Source organism: Neolamprologus multifasciatus, chromosome 22, assembly GCF_963576455.1.
Source record: "Neolamprologus multifasciatus chromosome 22, fNeoMul1.2, whole genome shotgun sequence".
Classification (NCBI taxonomy): domain Eukaryota; kingdom Metazoa; phylum Chordata; class Actinopteri; order Cichliformes; family Cichlidae; genus Neolamprologus; species Neolamprologus multifasciatus.
Window position 1 is genome coordinate 19,086,696 of NC_140459.1, and position 24,162 is coordinate 19,110,857.

At 43.0% G+C, this 24,162-nt stretch overlaps 1 protein-coding gene across 5 annotated transcripts in view; it reads right to left on the reverse strand.

The window, feature by feature from the left end:
• Positions 1–237: 237 nt before the first annotated feature.
• Positions 238–24,162, reverse strand: part of elmo1 (engulfment and cell motility 1 (ced-12 homolog, C. elegans)) — a 103,218-nt gene continuing 79,293 nt past the window's right edge. For all 5 annotated transcript variants that reach the window (XM_085148620.1, XM_085148622.1, XM_085148618.1 and 2 more), the window contains 6 exons: positions 9,955–10,118; positions 7,681–7,793; positions 4,086–4,193; positions 3,621–3,703; positions 1,741–1,818; positions 238–553 (listed from right to left, as the gene is read on the reverse strand). In XM_085148620.1, coding sequence (XP_085004746.1) covers positions 353–553; positions 1,741–1,818; positions 3,621–3,703; positions 4,086–4,193; positions 7,681–7,793; positions 9,955–10,118 — 747 coding nt within the window. In that variant the 3' untranslated portion in view covers positions 238–352. The remainder of the gene's footprint in view (positions 554–1,740; positions 1,819–3,620; positions 3,704–4,085; positions 4,194–7,680; positions 7,794–9,954; positions 10,119–24,162) is intronic.

The window sequence follows — 24,162 nt, forward strand, 5'->3', positions numbered from 1 at the left end:
GTGAAAGAGGAGGAGACGTGGGACGACCAACGACAGGCCAAACAAACACTTCCTGGTTTCTCTTCTCCATGGCAACGTGATGACTCTGCATCGACCCCCAAGTCCCTCAAGTGCAAACAGTTATCGTTAATACGCACCATTTTCTCCCTTATAAACATCTAGCAAGAAGCAAGAGGAAAATAGTTCAAGAAATCCTTTTTTTTCTTTCAATCACAGTTCATTTTTTTATATTATATGTTTTTTTTTTTTTAAATTATTTATTCTTGTTCCAGTTTATAAGAAAAGGGGACCGGTCCAGTGAATACAGTGGGTTTGGGGTTTGTTTCGGGTTTGGGCTTCTGGGGTCGTACAGCTAGTTACAGTCGTAAACGAAGTCATAGTTGCTAGGCTCTTTGGGAATCGGGGGCGGGGCCTCTGGAATCTGGATGTTCTCTAGATCCAAGAGGCGAAGCTTCATCTCCATAGAGAGCAGGGTGTCCATGTCAGATTTGGTGTATTCGCTGGTCATCTCCTTACCCAGGAGGGCATTCAGACCATCTGTCCACACACAATACTGCGGAGAGACGGGCAGAGGCACGTTAATTAGAATATTCATAAGAATGGTTAAAAAAAGGTACGGCACAAAGAACAAAACCTCTAAAATCTACTCTGCGAAACAGAGAAAACACTTTCAAAAAAGGGCAAAAAGTTTCTACATTCCTCAACGAAAGCTTTCAGGCATTACACCTTGGTTTACAATGAGTTATATTTGGCCCCAATCTATAAAAAACCACCAACATTGCAATTCTATTTGCCACATTCCCCAAGGACTATCAGCTATTTATAAGTAGAGCTGTCTTAAAGCCTTTTGGGGCAAACTAAAATTAAGTCAAGTAAACTGGGTCGAGTCATTGTCAAGTCAGAAGTCCAAATAAAGTTCATTCCAAGCCAACGGCAAACAGGCTGGGGCAGTATGAACGCTCATCGTGCTAGTGATGCTTTACATGTCAGAAAACAAGTTTTTTTCACTTTACCTGCACAAGCTTAAAAGCACAAACAAAGCTAAACAAATGAAGATGAAAAGCAGGCACACAAGTGTGTATATATATACCTATATATATATATATATATATATATACATATACACTTGTGTGTATATATATATATATATATATATATAGGTATATATACCGCATATATGGCACCAGATAGGTATGCCTATATGATGTATAATGCTGGACTTTATGTTTAGAAATGGCGTTATAAACCTTCCCAGACTGATAGGTAGCGATGATTGCTTCTCTAAGATGAAAGTCTGTTAACACACCTGAATGCTCCAGACCAGCAACTCCCAAAACTTCTGCTTTTAGAGGGATCGTCACACTTACTGATGATCAGTTAATCAGCTGTATTCAATTAGCAGCACCTGGCTGCTCTTGGTGTACTTATTTTTATCTTGTATATCCCAAATATCGACAGTCATTGGACGATACAAACCACTCTTTTGATGATAAAACGTAAAAAAAAAGCAATAAAATCATGTTGAAGGGTCCTAATTTTTATAACATAAGCCTGACATACAGCTTTGGTCTTTATACTTGTTTTTCGATGAAATTATATCTCTCCATAAAGCCATCTCTCCGCTATTCACACTATTTAAGTGTCAGCTCTATACCTGCATAAACCATGCATAGAATCTCTATGCGTAATCCCATACGTTCATTCTGTGTGACACTGTCAACAACTGCAGGGTCAGCTTACCTCATGCTTGTCAGGAGCGATAAAATTTAAGTATTCGTCCGACTCGTAGAGGACAGAGAAGGCCAGCTCTAACACCTCCTGCAGAGAGGACAGAGTGAAAAGCAGAGGGAGAATGTGAGGTGGAGAAAATGGTGCAAAGACCGAGCGAGAGTGGAGGAGGTGGGACGGAGAGAGGTAGAAGCAAAAAAGAAAAGAAGATGAAATACCAGGTGAGATTTACAGTACAATGCTGCCATACTAGCACGATGCTGCTCTCCTCCACGTCCCATCACCATCTGTTATATCAGCTGCACATTAACTCGTCCGGTACCAGTGAGATATATGTAGAGACCTTTTTGTATTAGCTACTGTAAAATAACAGTAGGGGCTGGGGATCGGGAACAAAAAAGATAAATTCACTTCAGTCTCTTTTATGAAATTAACTGGATGGAGAAGGAGGACAGTGTAGTGACAGAGCCAGATTTGTAGATGTATGCAAGTAATTTATCTGTGTGAAATTAGCGTCTGGTTTTACGAAGCCAGTAGGGGATTACTCAGTCAGAGGCTGAGCCTGGAGCCGAGGAGATCTTAAAAGAATCTGTGGTCAGATTTGACTCAGAGAGGGAAAGAAAAACAAAGTAGTGCTGAGAGTAATTCTATCTACTCTGTGCAGCCGGTTTAAGCTGCAAACTCAAACAGTGAGCATCTAAAAGGGCAGTCGTTACTATATTTACCCTCTTGATTCAGTAAAGAACCTGTTATAATTACTTAACTCAAAGAACAGCTGATGGAGTGTGACTGGTTGTTGGGTACTGTAGATCAAGTTATTCCTGAGGGTGTCCGTGCACTTCATGAAACAATTGTTGAGCGTTTCAGCGGTAAGCAGGAAATGAGTGTTATACCCACATTAAATGAACAACATTGTTAGTTTTTCCAGGTTTATGACCTCAAAGCTAATTCCTCTCTTTTTTGGTGCAATTAAAAGACAGATCGTGTTCATTTGTTACCGCTCTGCTTTTCTTTTCATGAACTTATGAAGTGCATGCACCTTTTACGGGTTGTGGAAATACAGCAAAGCATGCAATCATCCACACTTGTCATATATCCTCCAATCATTTGTGTGATGCTGTAACGTAACATATCTGGAGGAATTTGGGAGATAATATGGAAACACTTCACACTTCTCTATTCTTCCAGTGTCCCACAAACGGTGCACTGCCTGCTCTGCTCTCAAGTCTGTAGAGGTGACTTTGGCTGGTCTTCTAACAGTGAGTAATGAAATGTGCTTATGTTCTCATTCACAAGGCTGGGACAGGCCTGCTAGACAGCCCACAGACCCCCCTCAGGTCATTCTCCTAGACCTGTGCTTATCGACAAGGTAATAAAAGAGACAAAGCAGAGAGGAGGCGTGCTCCTTTGTCTTCAAGGCTATTTATCCAAGATCCAATATATCGGAGTCCCGTGGGTGGGGGCCGAGGGTTTGCAGAGGAAAAGTACGAACGAGGAAGAGCTGATGTGTACACAGATGCAGACACGATGGCTCTTTCATCCTGGTTGAGGCACCGCAGAGGGCGCGCCCAAACGTTACTATCACACCTTCACAGCGAAGAAAAGATGCCAGCACGTTTTTAGCACCTCTGGCGTAATTGTCGTCTGTAACTAACGGACTATTTGGTGACTTATTTCTATGCGAGGCCTCTAACGGAGACGCCTCTGTGCAGAGCGCTGAGACGCAAGTTATTGTGTTATTTCCTAAAGCGAAATTATGTAACCGACGTCCTTGTTATGCAACTCTCGCATACACAGGAACTCATTCTCTCGCCTGGATACACACCCACCCGCCACACACATGCACATGTGCACGTGCATGTATGTGCGCACGCTCACACACAAACACACACCTTGTTTTGCTTCAGGGCTCCCTTTTCCTTCATGTGAGGACAGTCTTTGCCAGTGATAACAGCTTTGATATCAGCCACAGGCACTGCAGAGAGGACAGAAGTGAGTTTACAACAACGACAACAACAACATCATCATCCCCTTGACAACTGTGCTATCCCATATGGGTTCTTGTTTTGTGTTTTTTCCTTTTTCCTTCAAGTGATTAAAACTTTAAATTTTCCCCAAATCTGTCACTGTGCAAGGCCCACAAGAAAAACTGATGTTAACACTGTCTGTAAAAAGCCAACTGTTAGTGTCGGTGACTGCTGCTCATCTCTAGATTCGGCAAGACACACATTTTTGCAGGAAATAAACATAGAATACTGATAAATATTTTCCTCTGCAAGTCATTGGGAAAGCAGTTAAATAGAAATTGTGCTAAAATACTGTAAAAAAACCCCCAAACTATTAAAGGTTTTACTCACGTTTGTCCTGTAAAGAGTCATGGGGCACCTCTCCCTGAGGGCTCTCTTCCAGATCTCCGTAGTGCAGGACTTTATGATTCGGAGACAGACGGCAGTACCAAAACTTATCTAGAACAAATGATGAGAGGGACAGGAAGACAGAAGGGAGTAAGAAGCAGATTTAGAGGTGTTATGAAATAAGCAGTAGCTGGCAAAGGCATCACACGGGTATGGATTTGCATGACTCATCAACAGCAGAGAAAATTAGCATGGCAAAAAATATGTGTCAAAAAATAAAACAGCCTTGAGGAAAATCCACAGATGGGCAACAATGATCTCCACTGAGGGAGGGAGGGATCTGGACGGGCAACAACAAAACTGGCGGCCTTTATCACCGAACAATGACTCAACAGCAGAAAACACGGTCGATTCAAGATCACAAAAGGACATCCAGGTTTCTTTAACTCTCACTCAAAAGGCTCAAAAGAGCATGAAACCTGAACTGTGACCTGATTAAACGAAGTGTATATCGGGTCCTTGGCAGAGACATTGGATCCAAGCTACTTTTCTGTGAAGACTGAGGAAATGAGGTAAAAAATGAGTCTTTTAATATCAAAAGCTAAGGTTCTCTCTAAAAGGGTATCAAAGATCACATCTAACATTACAAAGGCTATCAAAGATAAAGCATCAATTACATCAGCTACATACGACAGCAAAATATTATCTGATTATTTTTTTTAAAAAGTGGAAAAAAGTTGTCACGTCATTGTAACCATTAAGAGGACCCTTCAAGTCAAAATCGTGTTGGTGTGTTTTTATCGTGGCCGCTCTCCTGAGCAATCCCCCAGCAGCTTCAGCACCAGTTGTGTCTGTACACACTGCTGGTCGTTGTCTCCATCAGCAGCCTCTGCCTCCAGCCTGGTGTTTGTCGGCCGTTTCCTGGCAAGGTGGGCATCGAGCTGAGCTGGCAGAAAGAGTGCACAGACTGGGGAGTTTGGCTCGGTGTGTGCACAGTCCAAATCCTAATTGCTGAAAATAGACAGTCGGTGCTGCCAGGCCATTGGTTCGAGTGGCACTGGTCCACAGGGAGCTGAGAAGAGATCTGCGCAGTGGCTGTGAGGGGATGGGAGGCTCTCAAACTGCTCATCTTAACTGATAGGGTGTGTCTGTGCAGCAGTGCATGCTCGTCTTCTTGCTGTCTTTGATCTTAGACTTATCTCTCGTATCACTCGTAACAATCACAAAGTCAGCTACCAGAACATTGGTGAGCGATAACGTTTAACAGAATTAGGTCAAATTTTAAAGTTTATTTTTGCTTTAAAGCAGCATTTACACAAAGTGCCTGCAGTATCCTGCACTAAGACGGCACACATAGCACTCTTTCCAACTTTAAAGTGCCATCGAGCTGACCTTTTAAAAAGTGTTTTCCTGTAATGGGCAGCATGGGGAGTAGAGAGAGGATTCAAATGCACTGAAGTCAGCTTAATTAATATTTTATGTCGGGACGAGAGTCTTTGAAATAATCACACAAGAAGCCGTGGAGTGCTGAGGACTGCGTGAGGGGACAGTAAGAGCCCATCTAACTTACTGCATGTATAAAATAAACACTTCCAGCATACAGAGACTTAATAAAGTAATAACTGGGAAATCTGTCTAAGAAAGGCACCAAAGATAAAGGAAAATTTTGACTAGTTACGCATGATCGCCTCGTAGTGGCATTGCTTCCTTAAGCTTTGCAAGAAGAGGAGCTTCTCACATTTCAATGCATGAATTTGCTGTCAGTACCGGCACGAGAACAAAGCCTTAGAGATCTAGATAGAGTGGGAAAACAGATAGTAGCAACATGTATTAATGAAGGAAGAAGTAAATAAAGAATGCATAAATTCACATGTGCAGAGGAAGGATACAAAGCAAGCCACAGAGAGACGCTGACGAATGGGGGTGCAGGAGTGTTGTGGATAAACGGCAATCTCCTCAGAGTCCTCAGAGGCGATATCAGCTACAGCTAGCTTGTAGCAGGCAGATGACTTGGCTATAGTTAGCGCGCTGTTGCAGCAGATTAAAGCCGGTGGAACCCCACAGGCTGGTGTCAGATCCAGCAGGGTTCCAAAATAGCTTTACATACACTCGTGTTCTAAAAGGGTCCAGCGTGCTTTCTTTTTGTGTAGGATCCACAAAGGCTGCGTGTTCCCAGTTCCACTGAGAAGCTTTCTAGGATCTCTGTGAAGTAATGATGACCATGATATGGTAATATGAGCTCAATCACAGCATGCTGCTCTGGAAAACCTAGACAAGCGTAAATCAGTCGGCCACAAGCAGCGAAGAAGATCAGACACTTAATCCGGCTGACGGTTTCCACCTGAACGTGTCCTGAATAATCTTTTTAACTCAATTGTTAAAAAGATTAGCACTTCTGTGCTTCTTTTCGACTTCTCCGTTTCCGTCATCCGGCTATGACGACATCTGGATGACAGCTGCCAGGATGAATGCATCAGTGATCAGGTTTTAAAATGCCAGAATAAATTGGTGCATGGAGGGGGAAAAAAAAGAAAAAAGAAAAAAAGGACGAGGTCTAAACTCAGTCAGTCAGTTTGATTTGCCTTATTGAAAAGTACAGTTCCTGCAGGGTAGCTTCTGACAGCAATGCAATAACAGCGAACCAAACCACATCCTAAGCTTGTCACTGGGCTCCTTTTTTTAATTTAATGTATTTGTAGAGGCAAAAGTGGCAGAGAGGGGTTATGGAAAGGTGGGGGGACAGAAGAGTGAAGGGATGAGGCCTCAGGCAGATTAAATCCTCTGTGAGTGAAGAGCGGTATATTATACCTGCTACTCCTCTCTTTCCCGCTTCTCTTATTCCTCTCTGCTCCTTCTCTCTCGTGGCAGTGAGTGTGAAATGCGATATTAGGTGGAATGATTTGAATGCACTCGTATGCAAGCAGTCTGCCGGATTTTCAATTTTTATTCCTTTTGCTCTCATCTCCATTGTGCTGCTTTAAATGGGAGCGTCCTAATATCTCCTGAACAACACACTCGTGTTATTCTCTAAAGGTTGCCATTTTCACCACATCCTCTGTAGTGTAGAACTGGGGATTATCACAGTCATCTTTCATTCTTTCCATTCAAAGCTTTCCCCTGAAATGTGTCTGAACAAGAGCAAACAGAAGTGTGTTTACAGGGCTTTTGGCTTTATGCGTCTTTGCATTTGTTAGCGCGCCCTTTCCCTGTATGTGCAGAAGCAAAAGGAGACGGAAGACGCCGCGCGTGCACCTCAAGGCAGACACGCGTGTTCCTGCTTTTCTGTATGCAGCGAGGAGAGAGGTAGAGTTTCACTATGTGTCTGCCTCAAAGGCTCAGAGAGCCAGAAAACTTCTGAGCGATCATGACGGTGGACGCACAGCAGTCCACAGCTTCAAAGATTCCCCTCAGATAAAATATCTCCCGTGGTGTTTTCACATGGAAAAGAGAATAAGGCGATGGAAAGAGAGAACTTCTTTTGTGGATGCAAGAGGCGTGGCAGTGGATTCTGATGCGTATGACCAAAAGTCAAGTTTGTATGGTTGTAAATTCGTGTTTGCTCCTGTGCGCGTACATGTGTGTGAATGCTGCACCTCACCTTGCCTCCTGCGACTGCTGATTTTCCTGAAGCAAGTGCCCTCACACAGCCTGTTGAGCCTCTGCTGCTTGATCAGTTCCATGATCTCCGGCTGGATCTTTTCTCTCAGCTCCCTGCCGAAAAACAAGCACACACCCTTGCTTTAAGAGAATTGTTTAAATCCCGTTAACCGCACCCGGTGTGGCGAGCCGGTGACAGCGAAGTCACAAGACCCTCCCTGTCAATAAGATTGTTGGAAATGAAACAGAGAGGGCCAAAACACACAGACATACACTTTCACAGCAAATATGTCACAGCATCTCGTGAGGTTGGATCAGCGGAAACCTGTGTTTCTGAAGTGTCTGCTCGATTTCCTCTCGTTTATTCATGCAGCTTCATGTATGTGTGTTGTTTCCGTTGCATACGAATGCAGAGCACACAGCACCGGTCAACATGAATTATGTATATCATCTGCCTGAGCAGTGCCGCTCTCCATCATTATTACAGCCGAGTCCTTTCTCATCACATTTACTATACATTTGTTTTCTACCGTAGAAATATTACTGACTGTGAGAATTTTATGTTTCGGCGTTCCTGATCGCATCTTCGTCTTCCTTCGGGCTCACTCGCTTATTCCTCCCTTCATCCGTCTCCCTGCTTGGCCCTCCCTAGGCATGTATTTGCCTCATTGGTGATTCCAGTCATTACACCGATCTGTGTTAGGACATTCGCTCTGACATCTTTAAAGAAACAGCTAGTGAGAAAGGCATGGCTGGGAAAGGATGGATGACGATAGCTCGTCTTTACCACTTCATGCGCCGCGCTCATGACTGAGGTCGACACGGGCGAGGCTGCTTTTGCCTGAGAGTTTCAGATTACTTTGTTGCTTCGTCTTTTCGGGAAGCAGCTCCTCAGTTTTAATTCGAATCCATTCTTTCTGGAAAATGGAGAAAGTCACCGAAAATTGAACGTCTTGTACGAACAGACCTCCGCAAAAAAGGCACTGTGGTTGTTAACAAGTGTTTAAATGATGAAAGCAATGAGGCACAGGCCTCCTGGTAATGTACACATGGCCACTTATTACAATTGAATTAAGGTGTAGATTTTGTACATCTCAAATTACATAAAATAATAAGCTCAGAACGTCTACAAAGACGGGCAGCTTTGAAGTGAAGTGAAAGTGTCGCTTCACCTTCTTTTCATGTCTTAACTCATTCCCCCCAATAATTTGTAGTAGAGAAGTGCGAGCAGTCGCAGCGAGTAAAGCAGGGCTCGTTTAAATATCTGGTCTGACGTGCTCAGCTCATTGTGTTTACAATTCTTAATCGTGCTGCAAAGATTAGAGGAAAACTCCGACGGCAGTCTTTAGAAGACGCTCTGCGATGCTCAGCTCTTCTCCACAGCTGTGATACAGTTTTAAAGCGCGCCGTTTCATTTTCACTTGGCTTTAAATCACTTCACATAGACTGGGTGCATCTCATCTTTTCCTCATTAATGAAGGACGCAGCAATGAATTGGTGTGTGCTAGATTAACCAGGAAAGTGATTCAAACCAATCTGTTAAATATGATTATATAAAAACTTTTGTGCAACTTTCTTTATTTTGTGTTGCTTTTTCCACCGGGTTTAATTGCTTACTAAGGTTTGGTCTCTACCCCTCCAATATTGATTCAATAAGCCCTTGCCTAAGGCATTGATTACTCTTCCAAGGGACAAGCTCTCTTGATGCAACGATTTTTCAATAGTGCTACCTACTCCATTAAATACAGGCAGGACAAAACAATGTTCTTCATTACCGGACCTGCATTATTGAATGAGTGATCTATTACGGGCTAGCTCTCCGAGCGCAGTGAGCTGGAGGGTCATTAATGGAGTATTCATTTGGAATACCGTTTGCAGTCAATTTGAATTTTATGTATATTTTCAATTACAAGAGCAAAGCGCAGACGCAACCTGCTGTGGGCCAAGTTGGAGATCAGGAGAAAAGTACTACAGCTATTTGTAGACACATATTATGCTCTCATGCTCATGCACTTCCATATACCAGCAGGAATATCACCTAGCTGTAGTTTTCATTGTTTTCAGAGTGGCTTTTCCTGCAAAGCTCTACAACATGAATGAATAAAACATTAGTAGCTACTATTCATATTAAATAAAGCATTTGGCTGCTGCTTTTGAAAGCTTTGGTGTAACACTTCAAACAATATAACCCTCTGTCAAATGCATGCTTTTGTAAGTTTGGAGTTTATGCAAAAAAACCCAAAAGTCAAACAAAAAAAATGACTGCATGACTCACAGGATGGGGCGGGATTGGAAGTCTTCCTGATTCATCCTTTCTGACTGACGTATCTTCAGGATCTCTGTGTAGCTCAGGTTCTGCAGGCGGCTCTTGAACTGGTCCAGGGAATTAGGCTTGGCAGTGAGTGCTCGCATGATCTGCTCCCTCACCACCTGCATTACCTGCACAGCAGAGCAGAGAAGCAAAAGAGAGCAAGATGAGATTATAGAGGGTGCAGGAGACATATTGGGTGAAGACAGAGAGCGTGTACTACATCTAAGAAGACACAGGAAGTCAAAATCACCCCCCTGACTCTAAACCCACCCAAATTTTAGGCTCAGGGGAGCGTTTCACTCCAAAAGGATTTATGCCTTTTATTTTTTTCCAGAACTTGAGCTTCTAATCCAGTCTGGTTCATTGGGCATCAAGTAGAAAAAGAGCAAAGGAGATCAGTTTAGCAGCGGGTAGTCGAATAAAAGTATCGTATATCGGGGAAATACATGACAGAACTTGCTCACAGTATTAAAATTCAGCTAAAACCAGTTGTTTGGAAATGGGTGCAGAAGCGCGATAGGAGTGCTCTTCAAAGTCATCAAAAGCATTTCTGGATTATTTATTTTAGAGCATCTGCACACTGTCTGAAGTGAGCAATGACAAAAGAGACAACAAACCCAGGTCAATAAATGACCTCTTTTAACTGCTCGTGCAATAAAAACGAAACGCAGTAATTGTAAAAAATGAAGAGCTTACACAAGTTTCTATTATGACATAACAAAAGTGCCAGAAACCATAAAGAATGCTTGATAATTTCTTTCTTTCTTTCCTTAAAAGCACACAAAAACTAGGACGAGTAATAAACCAGGTTTATGGCAGTAATACGCTGGCTATGCATATAAAAGCTCTTCATCCTTCTCTAGTCACACTGAAGCATTTTAGAAAATGAGTCCTGTGCTCAAACACTCGATGACAGCTGCTTCCATTTAACTTTGTGCTCTGACAAGTGATTTGCAGTTTGCATAATTAGAATGTTAACACTGGTGTGATCCAAAGATCTTGAATTTTCTTGATCTGCGAACACATTTTCCCAACACACAAAAAAGGAATCTGACTGAAAACGTCCCGAAAAGTTTCAAACAGAACATTCAAAAACAGAGAGCAGCTTTCATTCAAAAACACTTTTTACCGTTTCTGGCTAAGCACTGCTCCTCCACTAACTGGAGATGATGTGACGGCAGATACGATGACAGATCAACTTTGTCAGAAGCGCTGTCTGAGCCTTCAGATGCTGATTCGCTAGATCGAATCACACTGAGGTGATGCAAAGAAATAACGTCCGCCTTCTGTTCTCTTTGATTTGGCTTGATTAAGTGCTTAAGAGCACACTTGTTTCCAGCCTCTGGAGACGCTTTCTTACAAACTTTATTAAATTAGGAGATGATGAGAGTTTGAGATCATGTTTTGTGCAAACACGTGCACAGAACAAATGGATACTTCTACATTCGTGATCGGTGAAATCTCTCAGCTTCCCATTCTTAACAGCTATGCCACAACCCAGCTAAGATCCCAAACATAGTCTTACGTAATATTATTCTTGTTTGTTTTTACTGCAAAGCGATTACTCATCAACTTGGTAACCTGTGGCCTCACACTAGTCAGATCGAGGGGTGAGGGCATTAAAAATAGGTTGGACTTGGTGAAAGTGTAGCAGGCACAGAATAAACCCCAGCTCGGCACCAAAAAACAAAAACACTCCAGATGACGCAGGCGATTGAAGTTAATCCTCTTAGATCAGAATCAGCAGTACTCTCTGTGTTAAAAAGCATTAAGAGGAGGCCTGGACCCAAAGTCTCCTGTGGGGAAGTTGGAGCAGCTCAGCAATATTGCCAGAAAAAGGACTTAACCCATGTCTAATTCTAGATCTGATGGAGTCTCGTGGTAAAATGCTGGTATTAAGCTTTCACCACAAAAAAGTATTTTTGTAACCGATTACAAACTTTAATCTGGGGATTAACTTTTGGAATAAAATATGTTTGGAGGCGGTAATGACTGACTTCCAAACTAATGGGCAACAAATTAATCCTGGGAACTAAACACATGCAAAAAGGTGACAAGCACGGAGACAAGGAGTGTCAGGAGGTCAGAGAGGGAGTTACACAGAGCCACAAGCACACTGGCAATGTTTCAGCTGGCCTCTGAAATTAGTACATTTAAGCGACCAGATATGACAGGTCATTAGATTCCTCTGAAGAATCACTTACAGAGCTGAGACTTTGACCATATCCAGTGTGATTCATTTACAAAGCCCAGACACAGACTCACATTAGTGGATTTGTGGTTTTTCTCTAATGTAATCCAAATCTAAGTGGCACTATAACTAATGCAAAACATCAACGACTGTACAAAAGTGCATCCTTCAAATCCCCCCTAACGGAGTGCATAAAAGCCAAAATCAGGATCTTTGGTTGGTCCCAAAAAAGCTCCGTACTGGATGAAGATCAAGCCCATTTATGCAACGTATTGACCTCATTATATCATTTTCAAAACAATCCCGACAGCTGTGCACGAGGGCTCTTTGAAACCAACATGCTCACTGAGTAAAAATGTTATGATTTACTATATTTAAAAAGAACTGCGCGGACAATGTGGCTTCTAGTGATGAGATATGAATCTCTTTACTAACTGATGTGCAGTAGTGCAACATGAACAGGTTAAAAAACGCAAACGTCCCCCCCAAAAAAGTGTGTCCACTAGAGGGCGAGTGTTGACGTTTTCCCTCTGCACCAGTTGGGACTAAATTGACATAAATCCATCCACATCCATATTCCCACTGTTGGATGACTTCTCCATCTGTTGTTCCATGTCCTATCCTCACCTGTGCATCCTCATAACATGAATGCCATATTTTCATGAGGTGAAACAGGCGTCCAGGTTGTGACAGGTTTACAGCACCCCGAGACTGCCTTTTGAGCTTCAGCCCCTCACCCCAGCCTCCTCCTCCTCCTCCTCTTTGAGCTGAAAATTGCAAATGGATGAAGCCACAACTTGCAATCACGCTACCAGAGATTCATCACTCCTTTCCCCTACTTTTAATCACACCCTCACCGACTTCCCCATCATTTTTTGCACACATGCGCCTATAAAAGTGATAATTAAGCCTAAAATGAATTTATATCCCCATTAGGATTACAAATGAGGTGTCAGGTTGCCATTAAGGAACATTATACCACTAAGAATCTGTTTAAAAATAAAGAAAATAATAAAACTGTGACAAAAACAGTTGCAGTTGGAATCTGGAGTACACTGAAGACCACCCCTGAAATGATGTTTTCGAATCTTCTTGTCACCTATAGCCTGCTTTCTCACCTAATCTCAGTCTCCAGGGACAGACCGCCATCCAGCTCTGGTGTTTCAGCCCAGCTGTCTCTGGGGATTGTTCATTAATATGCCTTGTTTGCAGTCATGTCTTCACCGGGAAAACAATTCTGTTGGCCCATGTGGCTGCTCTGATGCTAATTAACACTGCGAATATTCATCACATTTAATACGAACACATGGTCCTTTCACAACAGGGCATTATGAATATTTTATCTTCATCCTTCTCTGTTATCCACCGATTGCTCAGAGAGCACCTTGGCAGAGGTGAGATGACGTCAACGCTGAAACAAACTTTTTACAGCCTGAGCTGAGAAATCCTCAGCACCAAATTCAGGCTCCGCTTTTTGGAATGGCGTCATCTTAAAGTACACTTTAGATGATTTAAGTGGCCAATCGTTCATCCCGGTCGTCGCCTCTAATCTTCATTTCTGCCTCTCTCCATTTTCCCCCTCATGCACTAATCTATTCTAGACAACAGTCAGTGATTCTTACTTGTAGCTCTTTGCAAGAGAGAAGTTGGACAGCAGAGCAAGAGTCGGCAAAAGTAATTAAATGCTGTCCCATGAGCCATCAAGTCCATGTAATGAAGAGCCGGCCACTGACGCGTCTACCACGCTCCCATCTCCTCGTCCTCCTTCTCCTTTCTTCTAGTCGGCTTCTCCATCATTGGCAACGCCTCAGCCGGAACAAATTACCTTCCCCTTCTCAACGACCAATCGACTGTCACTGCCGTTCCATTTGCCTGAGAGATGCTAATGACATCATTTACCAGCTGCCAGTCAACTGCTCACCCGCCACTCACGCCTGTGTGGTAAAAACTGGAGATTGTCCTGGTAAGACTTTGGTGGGCAAAGTAACAACGCAGTAATCACAGAATAACGACTTCGCTAATAACTCAGTGAAAGCAATCAAAAAGTCGATCTCACACGGTGCCAATGAGGCCGTTAATGAAGAAGACTAACCATGCACGCTTGCTCGCATACAAAAGGAATCTACGCCAGCACGTGTTTGTGCAATAATTATCTGCGCATACAACTTCATTCCCGTCAGATTTGGGTTTTTTAAGTGACTAGCAGGAAAAAAATTAATAAAGGTGATCATTTGTTACATTTCTCCTCCCTGCAACGATGTCCCACATTCAGTAAACATCTTCTTGAGAGCTGACCATGATGTCATTGAAAGTAAAACAATGCCACAGAGATGGACATTAAAAGATCCCCGTTTCTTATCACACTGCCTGGAGAGGGGAGGTGGGTACGGTTTGTATTAAATTTAAAAGCTGATAAAAAGGCAGAGTTTAAAAAAAAGAAAAAATATCAATCTTTATGAGGCTGAAGATTTATAGGTAGGATACGACTTACATCAAAGCTGTAAAACATCCTGGAAAAAAACATCAGTATCGATGATGCAAGCTGCCTAGTTTATTAAATCCATATTAAGACGAGCTTCCTTTGTGAATACAGACATTGTTTCACTCTGGTTTCTGTTTCCGAAATCATAGTGACAGTAATCTTTGCCAACAATGCCAAATGTGCGGTTTCTTGCTCTAACTCGGCCCTGCAGCCTGTGTGAGAAGACGTTTGGGGAGGCACGACAAAACACAGATCTCCGTCTGACAGGAGTCAGACAGCACAAACACATTGGCATAGTGTTGTGCTTTAACTGCTTCGCACTGGTCTGGAGCACTGAAAGCTTGATCTGAAACAACAACTGCGTGCTAGCTGCTGTCAGTGGCATACATGTGCTGGTTACAGAGGGGACAACTGAAAGGAACTTGAGAGGATATATCTTTAAATATCAGTAATAATTATCATAACCGGGATAGTAATGTTCCCTTTGTGCAAAAGTCTCAAGTCACCCCTCATTTCTTTAAGTATGGAGGAGGTGATGAGAGAGTCTACAGCCATCTGTAAAACACGGTGGAGGCACCGTCATGGTTTGGGGCTGCATTTTAGCCAGTGGTGTTGAAGATCTTTCATCAAAATTGATGAAATTATGAACGCAGAAAAGTACCATCGGATTTTCCACCATGCAATACCACCTGGAAAGCCTTTGAATGGCAATTGGTTAATTTTTCAGCATGGCCCCTGACACCCTGTCATTGCAGTAAAAGCATACCTGCATAGAAAAACTCACGATGGAACAGTCATGGATCATGGAGCTGAACATTACTGAAGCTGTATGAGGTCATCATGATGGCAGCCAACATCCAAAGAAGAGCTCTAATTGTCCTTTAAGAAGCCCAGAGAGCTAATCACGCAGACTAGTTAAAGAAATTGTAACACAGCTTCCAGAAAAAAGTTTGTGTCTGAGTCTGTGTTGAAGAAGGTGGTCGCACCAAATACCGACTTTCAAGCTCGTTAGAATAGTACAAACTGTTTCTTGACTCGTACACTGTATTTCCATGTATGTTTGGACACATTTCAATAAATTGCTGCAGCCATTTGCCATTTTCCTGGCAATATCTAAAGAAATAAGGGGTGGCAGAAGGCTTTTGGACAGTACTGTATATAAGGAAAATATTAAGAAAATCACTGGAGTTACCTTAAACAAACTGCTTGGCCACACAGAACAACGAGGAAGTCACAGCACCACTTCAGCCTTTGGTTTTTCTTAGACTCTACTGACAAACTTTGTCGCGGCTCTACGTTAACTCTGCTGAGAGGATAAGGCGCTAGTCTCATCCATTAAAATTTCAATCGTGTGCCAAACCCCCCTACAGCTGACATGCAAGGAGTCATGATATCTGGGTATTTGAAATAAAATAGAGTGGTAAGGGGTAAATGCAACTTTAAAAGCGCAGGGAAAAGCAGCTCCATTCTCTTTCAGTGAATGCCTCGGGGACCTATTTGACAGCATTACTGCACCACAGAGAAGCACACATACTGTACTGTAGGCAAAACACTTGTACACACTCCCAATGTGCACATTTAAAGTGCACATACGCTGCTGTATTCCTCCTCTCCCAAGCATTACTCAGTAGGAGCAAGCACCACTAGCGCACACAACAATTAGTTGAGTAATTAATGGAAATTCCTAATATTTCCACGTACCCGCAAACCACATCTGAAGACCTTCATTGCATCGGTTCTAGTCTTCCTTCCACATGAGTGATGCTGGGTCGACACCGGCTGTTGCTGTTGGCTGCTGTTGTTGCCATATTTAGAGAGCTAGCAATGCATGCTGAGACAAACTGTCAGAGGAGCTCTTTTTCAACAACCAGCTCTGTGTGAGGCGCAGCACAGCCCATATGGATGACCGCAGAAGAGAGTCGCTTGGGAAATCGCCACTTACTGCAAGTCTATCAAGAAATGCTGATGAAAGCCGAGTGCTGACCTTGGCTTGTGTACAGCGTTGCATTAATGAGTGTATTATTATGACAAAGTTGTTGCTGGAAATATGAACATTCTGCATTAATTGTCCCACAGGCGTGAGTAAATTGGTGGTGATTAACAATCGCATCAAGGACATAAAATCAGGTATTATTTAATTATATGAGGTAATGCATAAGGGGGGGGGGAGGGAGGGCCTAAGAGCACTCGTTCATGCATGAATGCTGGGTAGACTGAAGTTGTCTGGAAAACTAAATCACACAGCTTCCCCATAAATAATGCAATCAGCTCCTACTTAGGCCAGTTACAGGGCTTTTACACTAAAAGTGCAAGTTTGGCACTGTACAGAAAAACATATGGAAGACGCTGGAGAAGCCATGCAACAGCAGTGATTTTCTACGCACAGTGGGATCCAGACATTGTCAGGACGTTAAGTTTATTGCACTTCACTTAATTTAGAACGGCGGTGGAAAAATTGATTTGTGCAAAACAGGCTTCATGCCATTACGTATGCAACCACTGTCTCCTGATGCGGCTTGAATAGAAATTCTCACCTGCTGCAGAAAATATCAAATAGAAGGAGGAGAGCAGAGAGGCAAAAAAAAAAAAAGAAGAACAATATGAATCCTTGTGCACATGATTAGCTCTTGCATATTTAGTCCAAAGTGGTAATTGCAATCATACATCTTGTCTTTTTGTTGTCGGCAGAGGAAAAGGAGGTATTGAAAAAGCACCAGACAGAGAGAGATTCTGGGTTTGTCTCCTTTCCCCGCACACGAGTATCAATCCACAGACAGAGGAGGTGCTTTAAATTAATCACTGATTCAAGCTGTGTTAGATCAAAACTGGATAATTATACAATATTAATTACAGGGCCTTCAGCACATATGCACAATAAGTCTCACCCACACACAACCAAAACCTTTGTAGAGACTTTTCTTGCAAGAAGACTTTATATACTGCTGACTGCTGGGCACACACACACACAGAGACACACACGCACATAAATAAATGAAGAGATAGATAAATAACCGCATCAAAAGACAAGAAAACTTGAGTTTACTCATCTCTTCCCCTGCTGATTTTCAGTGTGTTGTTGTTGAGATGAGATGAGACAAGACTATCTCTTTCCTGACACAAAGCAACAAAAACAGCAACAACAAAAAAATGTTAGCTCTTCATCTCTGCCTGCGCAGCTCAGATGGTTTGATGCTAATGACTGATGATCTCTCTGGTCTGATTAGTGAGCTTAGCTTTGGTGTTCTCAGTGTGAGTGGGCCAACGTTGCCTGACATCAGAGATACCCCCTTAGGAACACACACAGTCATGAAAAACTAATGTACTCATAAAAAAAAGAACGAAATCCCAGCGCAGAAACACAGCTAAGCATCCACACCGTCCTCCTGCTACAAACTCAAACCATGTGGACAACAAAAGCACACACACACACCAAGCTAACGCAACCTCACGTGCTCTGTAGAAAGACTCAGACACAAATACGCCACTTTGCTGCGGCGCATTTACAAACACACATGTGTGCGCTTGCTTTCACGTGCACCCAAAAAAGAAAAACAATAAAGAAAACCTTGTTAAGGGAGTGGGAGGTGAAGCAGCCAGGCAGAAAGATATAAATAGCCTGTCTGAATTCAACAATAGAGGTGGTGGTGGTGTTGTAGGGGGAGAAAGGGGAGGGGTCAAGAGACACGACTAAGGAGGAGGAGGAGAGAGAAAGACAAAAAGAAATTGAGGGAAGGAAAGAGGAACGTAAACATCTGCAGAGTTGCTGAGGTACGTAAAGCCAGTGTGCTATAACAAAATGAGGAGGGGTCTCGCTGTGGGAGAGGAGAGGAGTGGGGGAGGTGCCCTTTCGCCATCAGACGTATCATTTCCATACAAAGCTGGACAGCAGCGGTCACAGTTGTTGGCATATTGATGGTGGCGTGTGCAAGCACTTTTCACCAACTGTCCCGAGCCGCTTTCTGGAATCCAAACATGGCACTCGCCCAAAGCCTTCGTCACCTGCACTCACAATTATTACTGTCACATCACTTCTGACTGGACGCACCGGCACCCACTCGATTAATCAAGTATGCATGCATCTATGGGAACCTTCTGGCAAAGTGAAAGAAGTGTCCGCTTGCTAAAGAGCACAGAAATCATTTGCATTGATTTGCATTAAGTGGCCTTAGCTGATCTGCACCATTAAATAAAGCTGAAATAGTAGCTAAAAACCACATTTCTATGTTCTAAAAAAGCGAGCGATTTATCAGGGTTGGGCTGATGAGAGGCTCTCTGAACTGCAGTTACAGTACCAAGGGCTTTTGGGGATTGCTATGTGAATAATCCCACTTGGGATAGTCACTCTTCAACATGGCTGAACAAAGCAGATTATCTACTCTCCTCTATATCACCACAGGCAGGAACAGAAATGTCAAACACCAATAAAAAAAAGAAAAAGAAGCTTTAGCTGAAGTGCTACCTTCACCACGCTCGAGGTCTCTTGTTCAGCTTACTGATCACCAATAACCAGACACATGGATTTTGTGATAGAGCTCGGCTTGTCACTTGGAGAATACAATCATTAACAGGGCTGAAACTGCAAATAAACATTTCCAGTATTGATTTAAAGTAAGACATGCAATGCTTTCGTTCTGAGAATTGATGACTTCAGAATGAAGCTCGATCCAGGACGCAGCTGGCATAAATCCTGGCCCTGGCAAGAAATACTCTGGTAAATCTAGAGTGGCTCAGTATTGCATGTTTATTTCAATTGCTCAAAAAAATATGACAGAAAATTGAAATGTAAACATATAAACAAGCATGATTTAAGGAGAATCCCACACTGACTGAGCGTATTTTCAAAAATATAGATGGACTTTTAATTGACTGTTTCATGCTGTGTGGGAGACTTTTTTTTTTTGAAGTACTTAGAAATGTGTATTGGTTGTGGTAAAACCCTTTTACTTTAATCAGTCATTACCAAACTGGGCCACAGACTAAGTCATGACCCTTGATTGTTCGAGACAAATTTCAAACACATGCCTAAAAAATTCAGATTGATATCAGCGTGTTTACTAGTTACAGGAAACTGTTGTAGAAGACAGAGATTTTTCTTAATTAAACGAACAAACCGACTGGGAAAAGGTACAGTTCCCCGAAAGGGTCATGTCAGAAACGTGTGTAAAATCAAACATGCTGATCTATCCATTGTGGCAAAAACTTGTGAATAAAGAAGCAGCTGAAAGATGTTAATATTACTGATTTTATTTCTCTAGCGCCAAATCACAACAACAGTTAACTCAAGGCACTGTAAGGTAAAAACTCGACAATAATGCAGAGAAACCCCGAACAATCAGATGATTCCCTATGAGCAAGCACTTGGTGAGAGTGGGAAGGAAAAACTCCCTTTTAACAGGAAGAAACCTCCAGCACAACCAGCCCATGGGGGGGGGGGCAGCAATCTGCAGGAACCAATTGGGAGTTAGGGGAGGGTAGTTGGGATAACATGTCAAAGTTTGATGATTTGCTGCAGAAAGGAAGAGGGAGAACTACATCCTACATATAGCATTGGTGTACATTAGCACCAAAAAAGGGCAACAAATCCTAACATTTAAGAGACTTCAAAAAGCGTGGATGACTTTAACAAACTATCTAAAGTATCTAGTTCTCGATTTAACTTCAGTTAGTCAGCGTATTAATTTCACTGATTAATCATTTCAGCTTTAACCTCAGCAGCGTATAGTTCACCCGACAGCTAAGATGCTATCCATCATCACAATAACAGGGTGAGCAGCACAACATGTGACGGCAATCCTGTCTGCATTGTGTCCCAAACAAATAAAATCAGGTACTGGCAGTACTGCACAGACGCCTGCTCTACAGTCTGGGGCTGACCTCGCTCTAATCCTGTGTCAAACCCCTCTGGCTAAAACACTGGTTGAAGCTCATCCAAGGCTGAGAGAGACAGTGTGGAGTAGAGGAGAGCAGTAGTAGTGGCATTGAATTCCTCTGGTGACAAACAGTGGGTGTTGGTAATGTGGAGTAATCCATTCACAACAACAAAACCCAACCCCCAACACACACACACTCACTCGCACAGGAATACAGATGATGCCTGGAGTCTAACGGGGGGGTAGGTGAACAGGGAAATGTGCGCATGCAGTGTAAGTAGCTGTGGGTGTGAGTTTATAAAACAGATTATATTTGTGTGACTGAGTCTGTGTCTGTTAATGAAAAGGATGCGATCTGGGTCCCGGTCTAACCTGTTTACGCCTCACCGAGTCTACATGACCCCATCTGTCCCTCCTCTTTTCTCTGCCGCTCTGCCCCGTCCCATCTTCTCCATCTATGCCTGCCTTTTCTACTCCTTTCCTCAATCTCTCCATCCTCCGCCTCCTCCTCCGCATCCAGGCAACAACACAAACAGTCCCTCTTCCTCCCTTACTACCACCTCCCCTCGCCCCATCCGTGCAGGCTAATTGCAAACCAGCCTGTCTTTCTCATTCTCATTTCCATTCTTAGTACTTACATGTCACCTCCATGGTTCCAAGCGTGGTGTGATACTCTCCACAGTGGCTGACGAATCCTCGTGCTTTTGCCAGGAAACGGGAGTTTTTAGAGCTCAGCGAGAGAGGGATGGACGGAAGGACGGACGGAGGGAGCAGATGGCTCCTCGGAAGAGCAGTCAAGCTGACTGTGGACAGTTAGCTTTAGCGTTAGCCACAATGAGGGGAGACTTGACTGTCAACACAGCTTGTGTACCACCTCCGGTTTGCCTTTTCGAATCTGTTTATCCTACTAAATCAGCTTTCCTGCTTCACTCGCTGTTTCAGCATGTTCTCTTTAATTTTAAAATAAAAAACCCTGCCTTCTTCCTCTTCATAAAACTTTACCCATCTCAATTCTACTATATTTTTGCATGCCTCTGTATTTGCCTTCCTCCCTCCCTCTGTGACTCTAAGAGCATCAGCCAGGGTGCTCTGCTTCACTTAGGTTGATCTCGGGGCTTATGCCCTGATTGGACACACGCCACGATCAGAGACACCAATCGTGGTGCAGCAAGTGGATCACATGATAAGTGTGTGTGTGTGTGTCTCTGAGAGCAGTTTGGACGAAGAGGGAGGGAGGAAAGGATAAGAGATGGGGAGAAGGAGGAGGAGGGGTTTTGTGAGTGGCTGCAAGCCGCTACATCACTGAGGGATTTTTTTTCCCAAGAGCCTGAGCAGAGAGAGAGATGAAGGTGTTTTTTTTCCCCACTCCTGTGGAGAAGAGGAGCGGCGCACAGCACAGACGTTTGGATGAAGGCACGACAGGCAGCTGTACAAGACAGTCTCTGATAGATGCTGTCGCACACACAAACGCAAGCGTGCACGCATGCACGCATGCACGCATGCACGCATGCAGCACAGTGGCTCCATCTTACCGACACAGAGCCAGAGTAGTGCAGCACAGCAGAGGTAATTGAACAGCGGTTGCTATGGAAACAGGGGAAACGGTTGCTGACGGTCGGCGCTGTGCCCTGGGAGCATCAGACCTGCCTCTATTAAACATACATACATCATGTACTCACAGCACACACGCCTTTATGCTCTCATGTTTTGTCTTTTTTTTTTTTGAACATTCAAAAAACCAATAAGGCAGAATGTACAGCTGTTCTGCAGTGGTGCTGTGTGCACGGGCTTAACCGCCATAGTGTTTTAAGCTTCTTTTAAGCCTTGTGCCTTTGTCTTAAATGAGCTTAAATTCACAGTGTGTGTGTGTGTGTGTGTGTACTGGGCAGATGCTCCATCAAGCGTGAAGATGCAGCCACTGAAAGAGCCATCGAGATTTACTCACACACTTCACATCCAAACGTAGACAAAACCTGACCAAGGATTTTTTTCCCAACAAGTATTCAGCACTTCAGAAAGCTGACTGCCTGGCAAATGTAGAACCTACAGGAACATCTAGCCATATGGGAACCTTATCTAAAGTGGACGCCCTCAGAATTACACTTGACACATGGAATTATCCACCCACGCATCCATGCGTCCTCTCCAAAGAGGATATACCCTCCTATATACTGTGTGCACATTTGGAGCCGGGGCACACATCTACACACTATAGGTACGGGCTGGTCCTTTTATAGCACAGCCAATATCTGCTTGTTCAAGAGAGTGTACCTGGGCTTGAATGTCTGCTATTTACTTATTTATTTGTGAAAATCCTTCCTTCATAGGCGATAAAGACAAACGGCAACAAAGACTGATAATCTGCATCCATATACTCCACATCACTCGGCAGAGCTGCATGTGTGAAAGCAAATGTCTGACTCATTCACACGGCATTAAATGGTCTTTACGCCGTGAGCTGCCTCGTACACAAAGTTCATGCAATGCCTCATTACGTCCATGAGAAAATAGCGCAGGTAGCCAGTGGCCATTATGTTTCGTGCCTCCTGCACTCTCTGCAAGAAAGCAGCTGAATTAAAGCAGGACATATCTAGAAAATGAGTCTCTGGCCTTCTCCAAACTATACATTTTCTTGTTCCTTTACTCTTCATTTAAAGAAATTCTCCTACTCTTATTCCCTAAAAACACAGGCAATAATAAAAACAAGACATTTTCCAAATGCTAATACCATGCCTCTTTGTAATTGGCTGAATTACTGCAGTAGATCTCTTGGTGTTAATGATCAGCGGGCTTATGTACTGAGACGTTTGTCAGAGAGATACGTTTAAAACATTCAAAAGGCTTTTTATGACTTTAAATGTTAATTTTTTGTGATTTGTATTTTACTTTATTGCCTTTTAGCGATATATTGGATAAACTGCTTCCACTAAATTGTTTAGTTCTTGTTCAAAGTAGTATCACGTTCTGATTTTAAACTGAGCATGTTGAGACTTTGCATTTAAAAGGATCTGAGCTTTCCCAGTGTGAATTTTCCTCTTCTCTATCCCTTTGCTTCAGCTACAGATAAAAACAAAAAACTAGATTGTTGTTTACCAAATTAGGTAGAAATGACAACTTTTAAATATCATCAGGTGGGGTAGATGTCTCAAGGCTTCCTTTTAAGGTCATAGGGGAAATAAGCAGAGGATGCAACCACTGACCTCCACACGCCCCATTTAGCTGATACACCGTCCTTGAGACCAAATGGTTTTACTATCAACAGCTACTGCTGAATTTCAAAGTCACGCGCAATGAAAGACGAGGCTGGGGAGGTAAGCATCTTCTGTCTCTGTCAGTTAAAACTGATTCTAGCTTCAAGTGAACGATGTGAAGGGAAGGGGACTGGTTAACAGGATCACTAGCCAGTTCAGGTGTTGCAATATGTGTCAATTAGGAGATTATTCCATCACTCTGTGTCTATTATTAAATAAAGCCCAAGTTTCAGTCTATTAGACAATCAGGTGACATAACAAATCTCTTGTGTAACACTGAAAATCACTCATTTTCCATTCGGTTGTGAATGGAAAACAACAGCAGAACAATCACGCTGTCAAATTAACTGGAGATAAAAACACAGCTGCTGGTGAGCA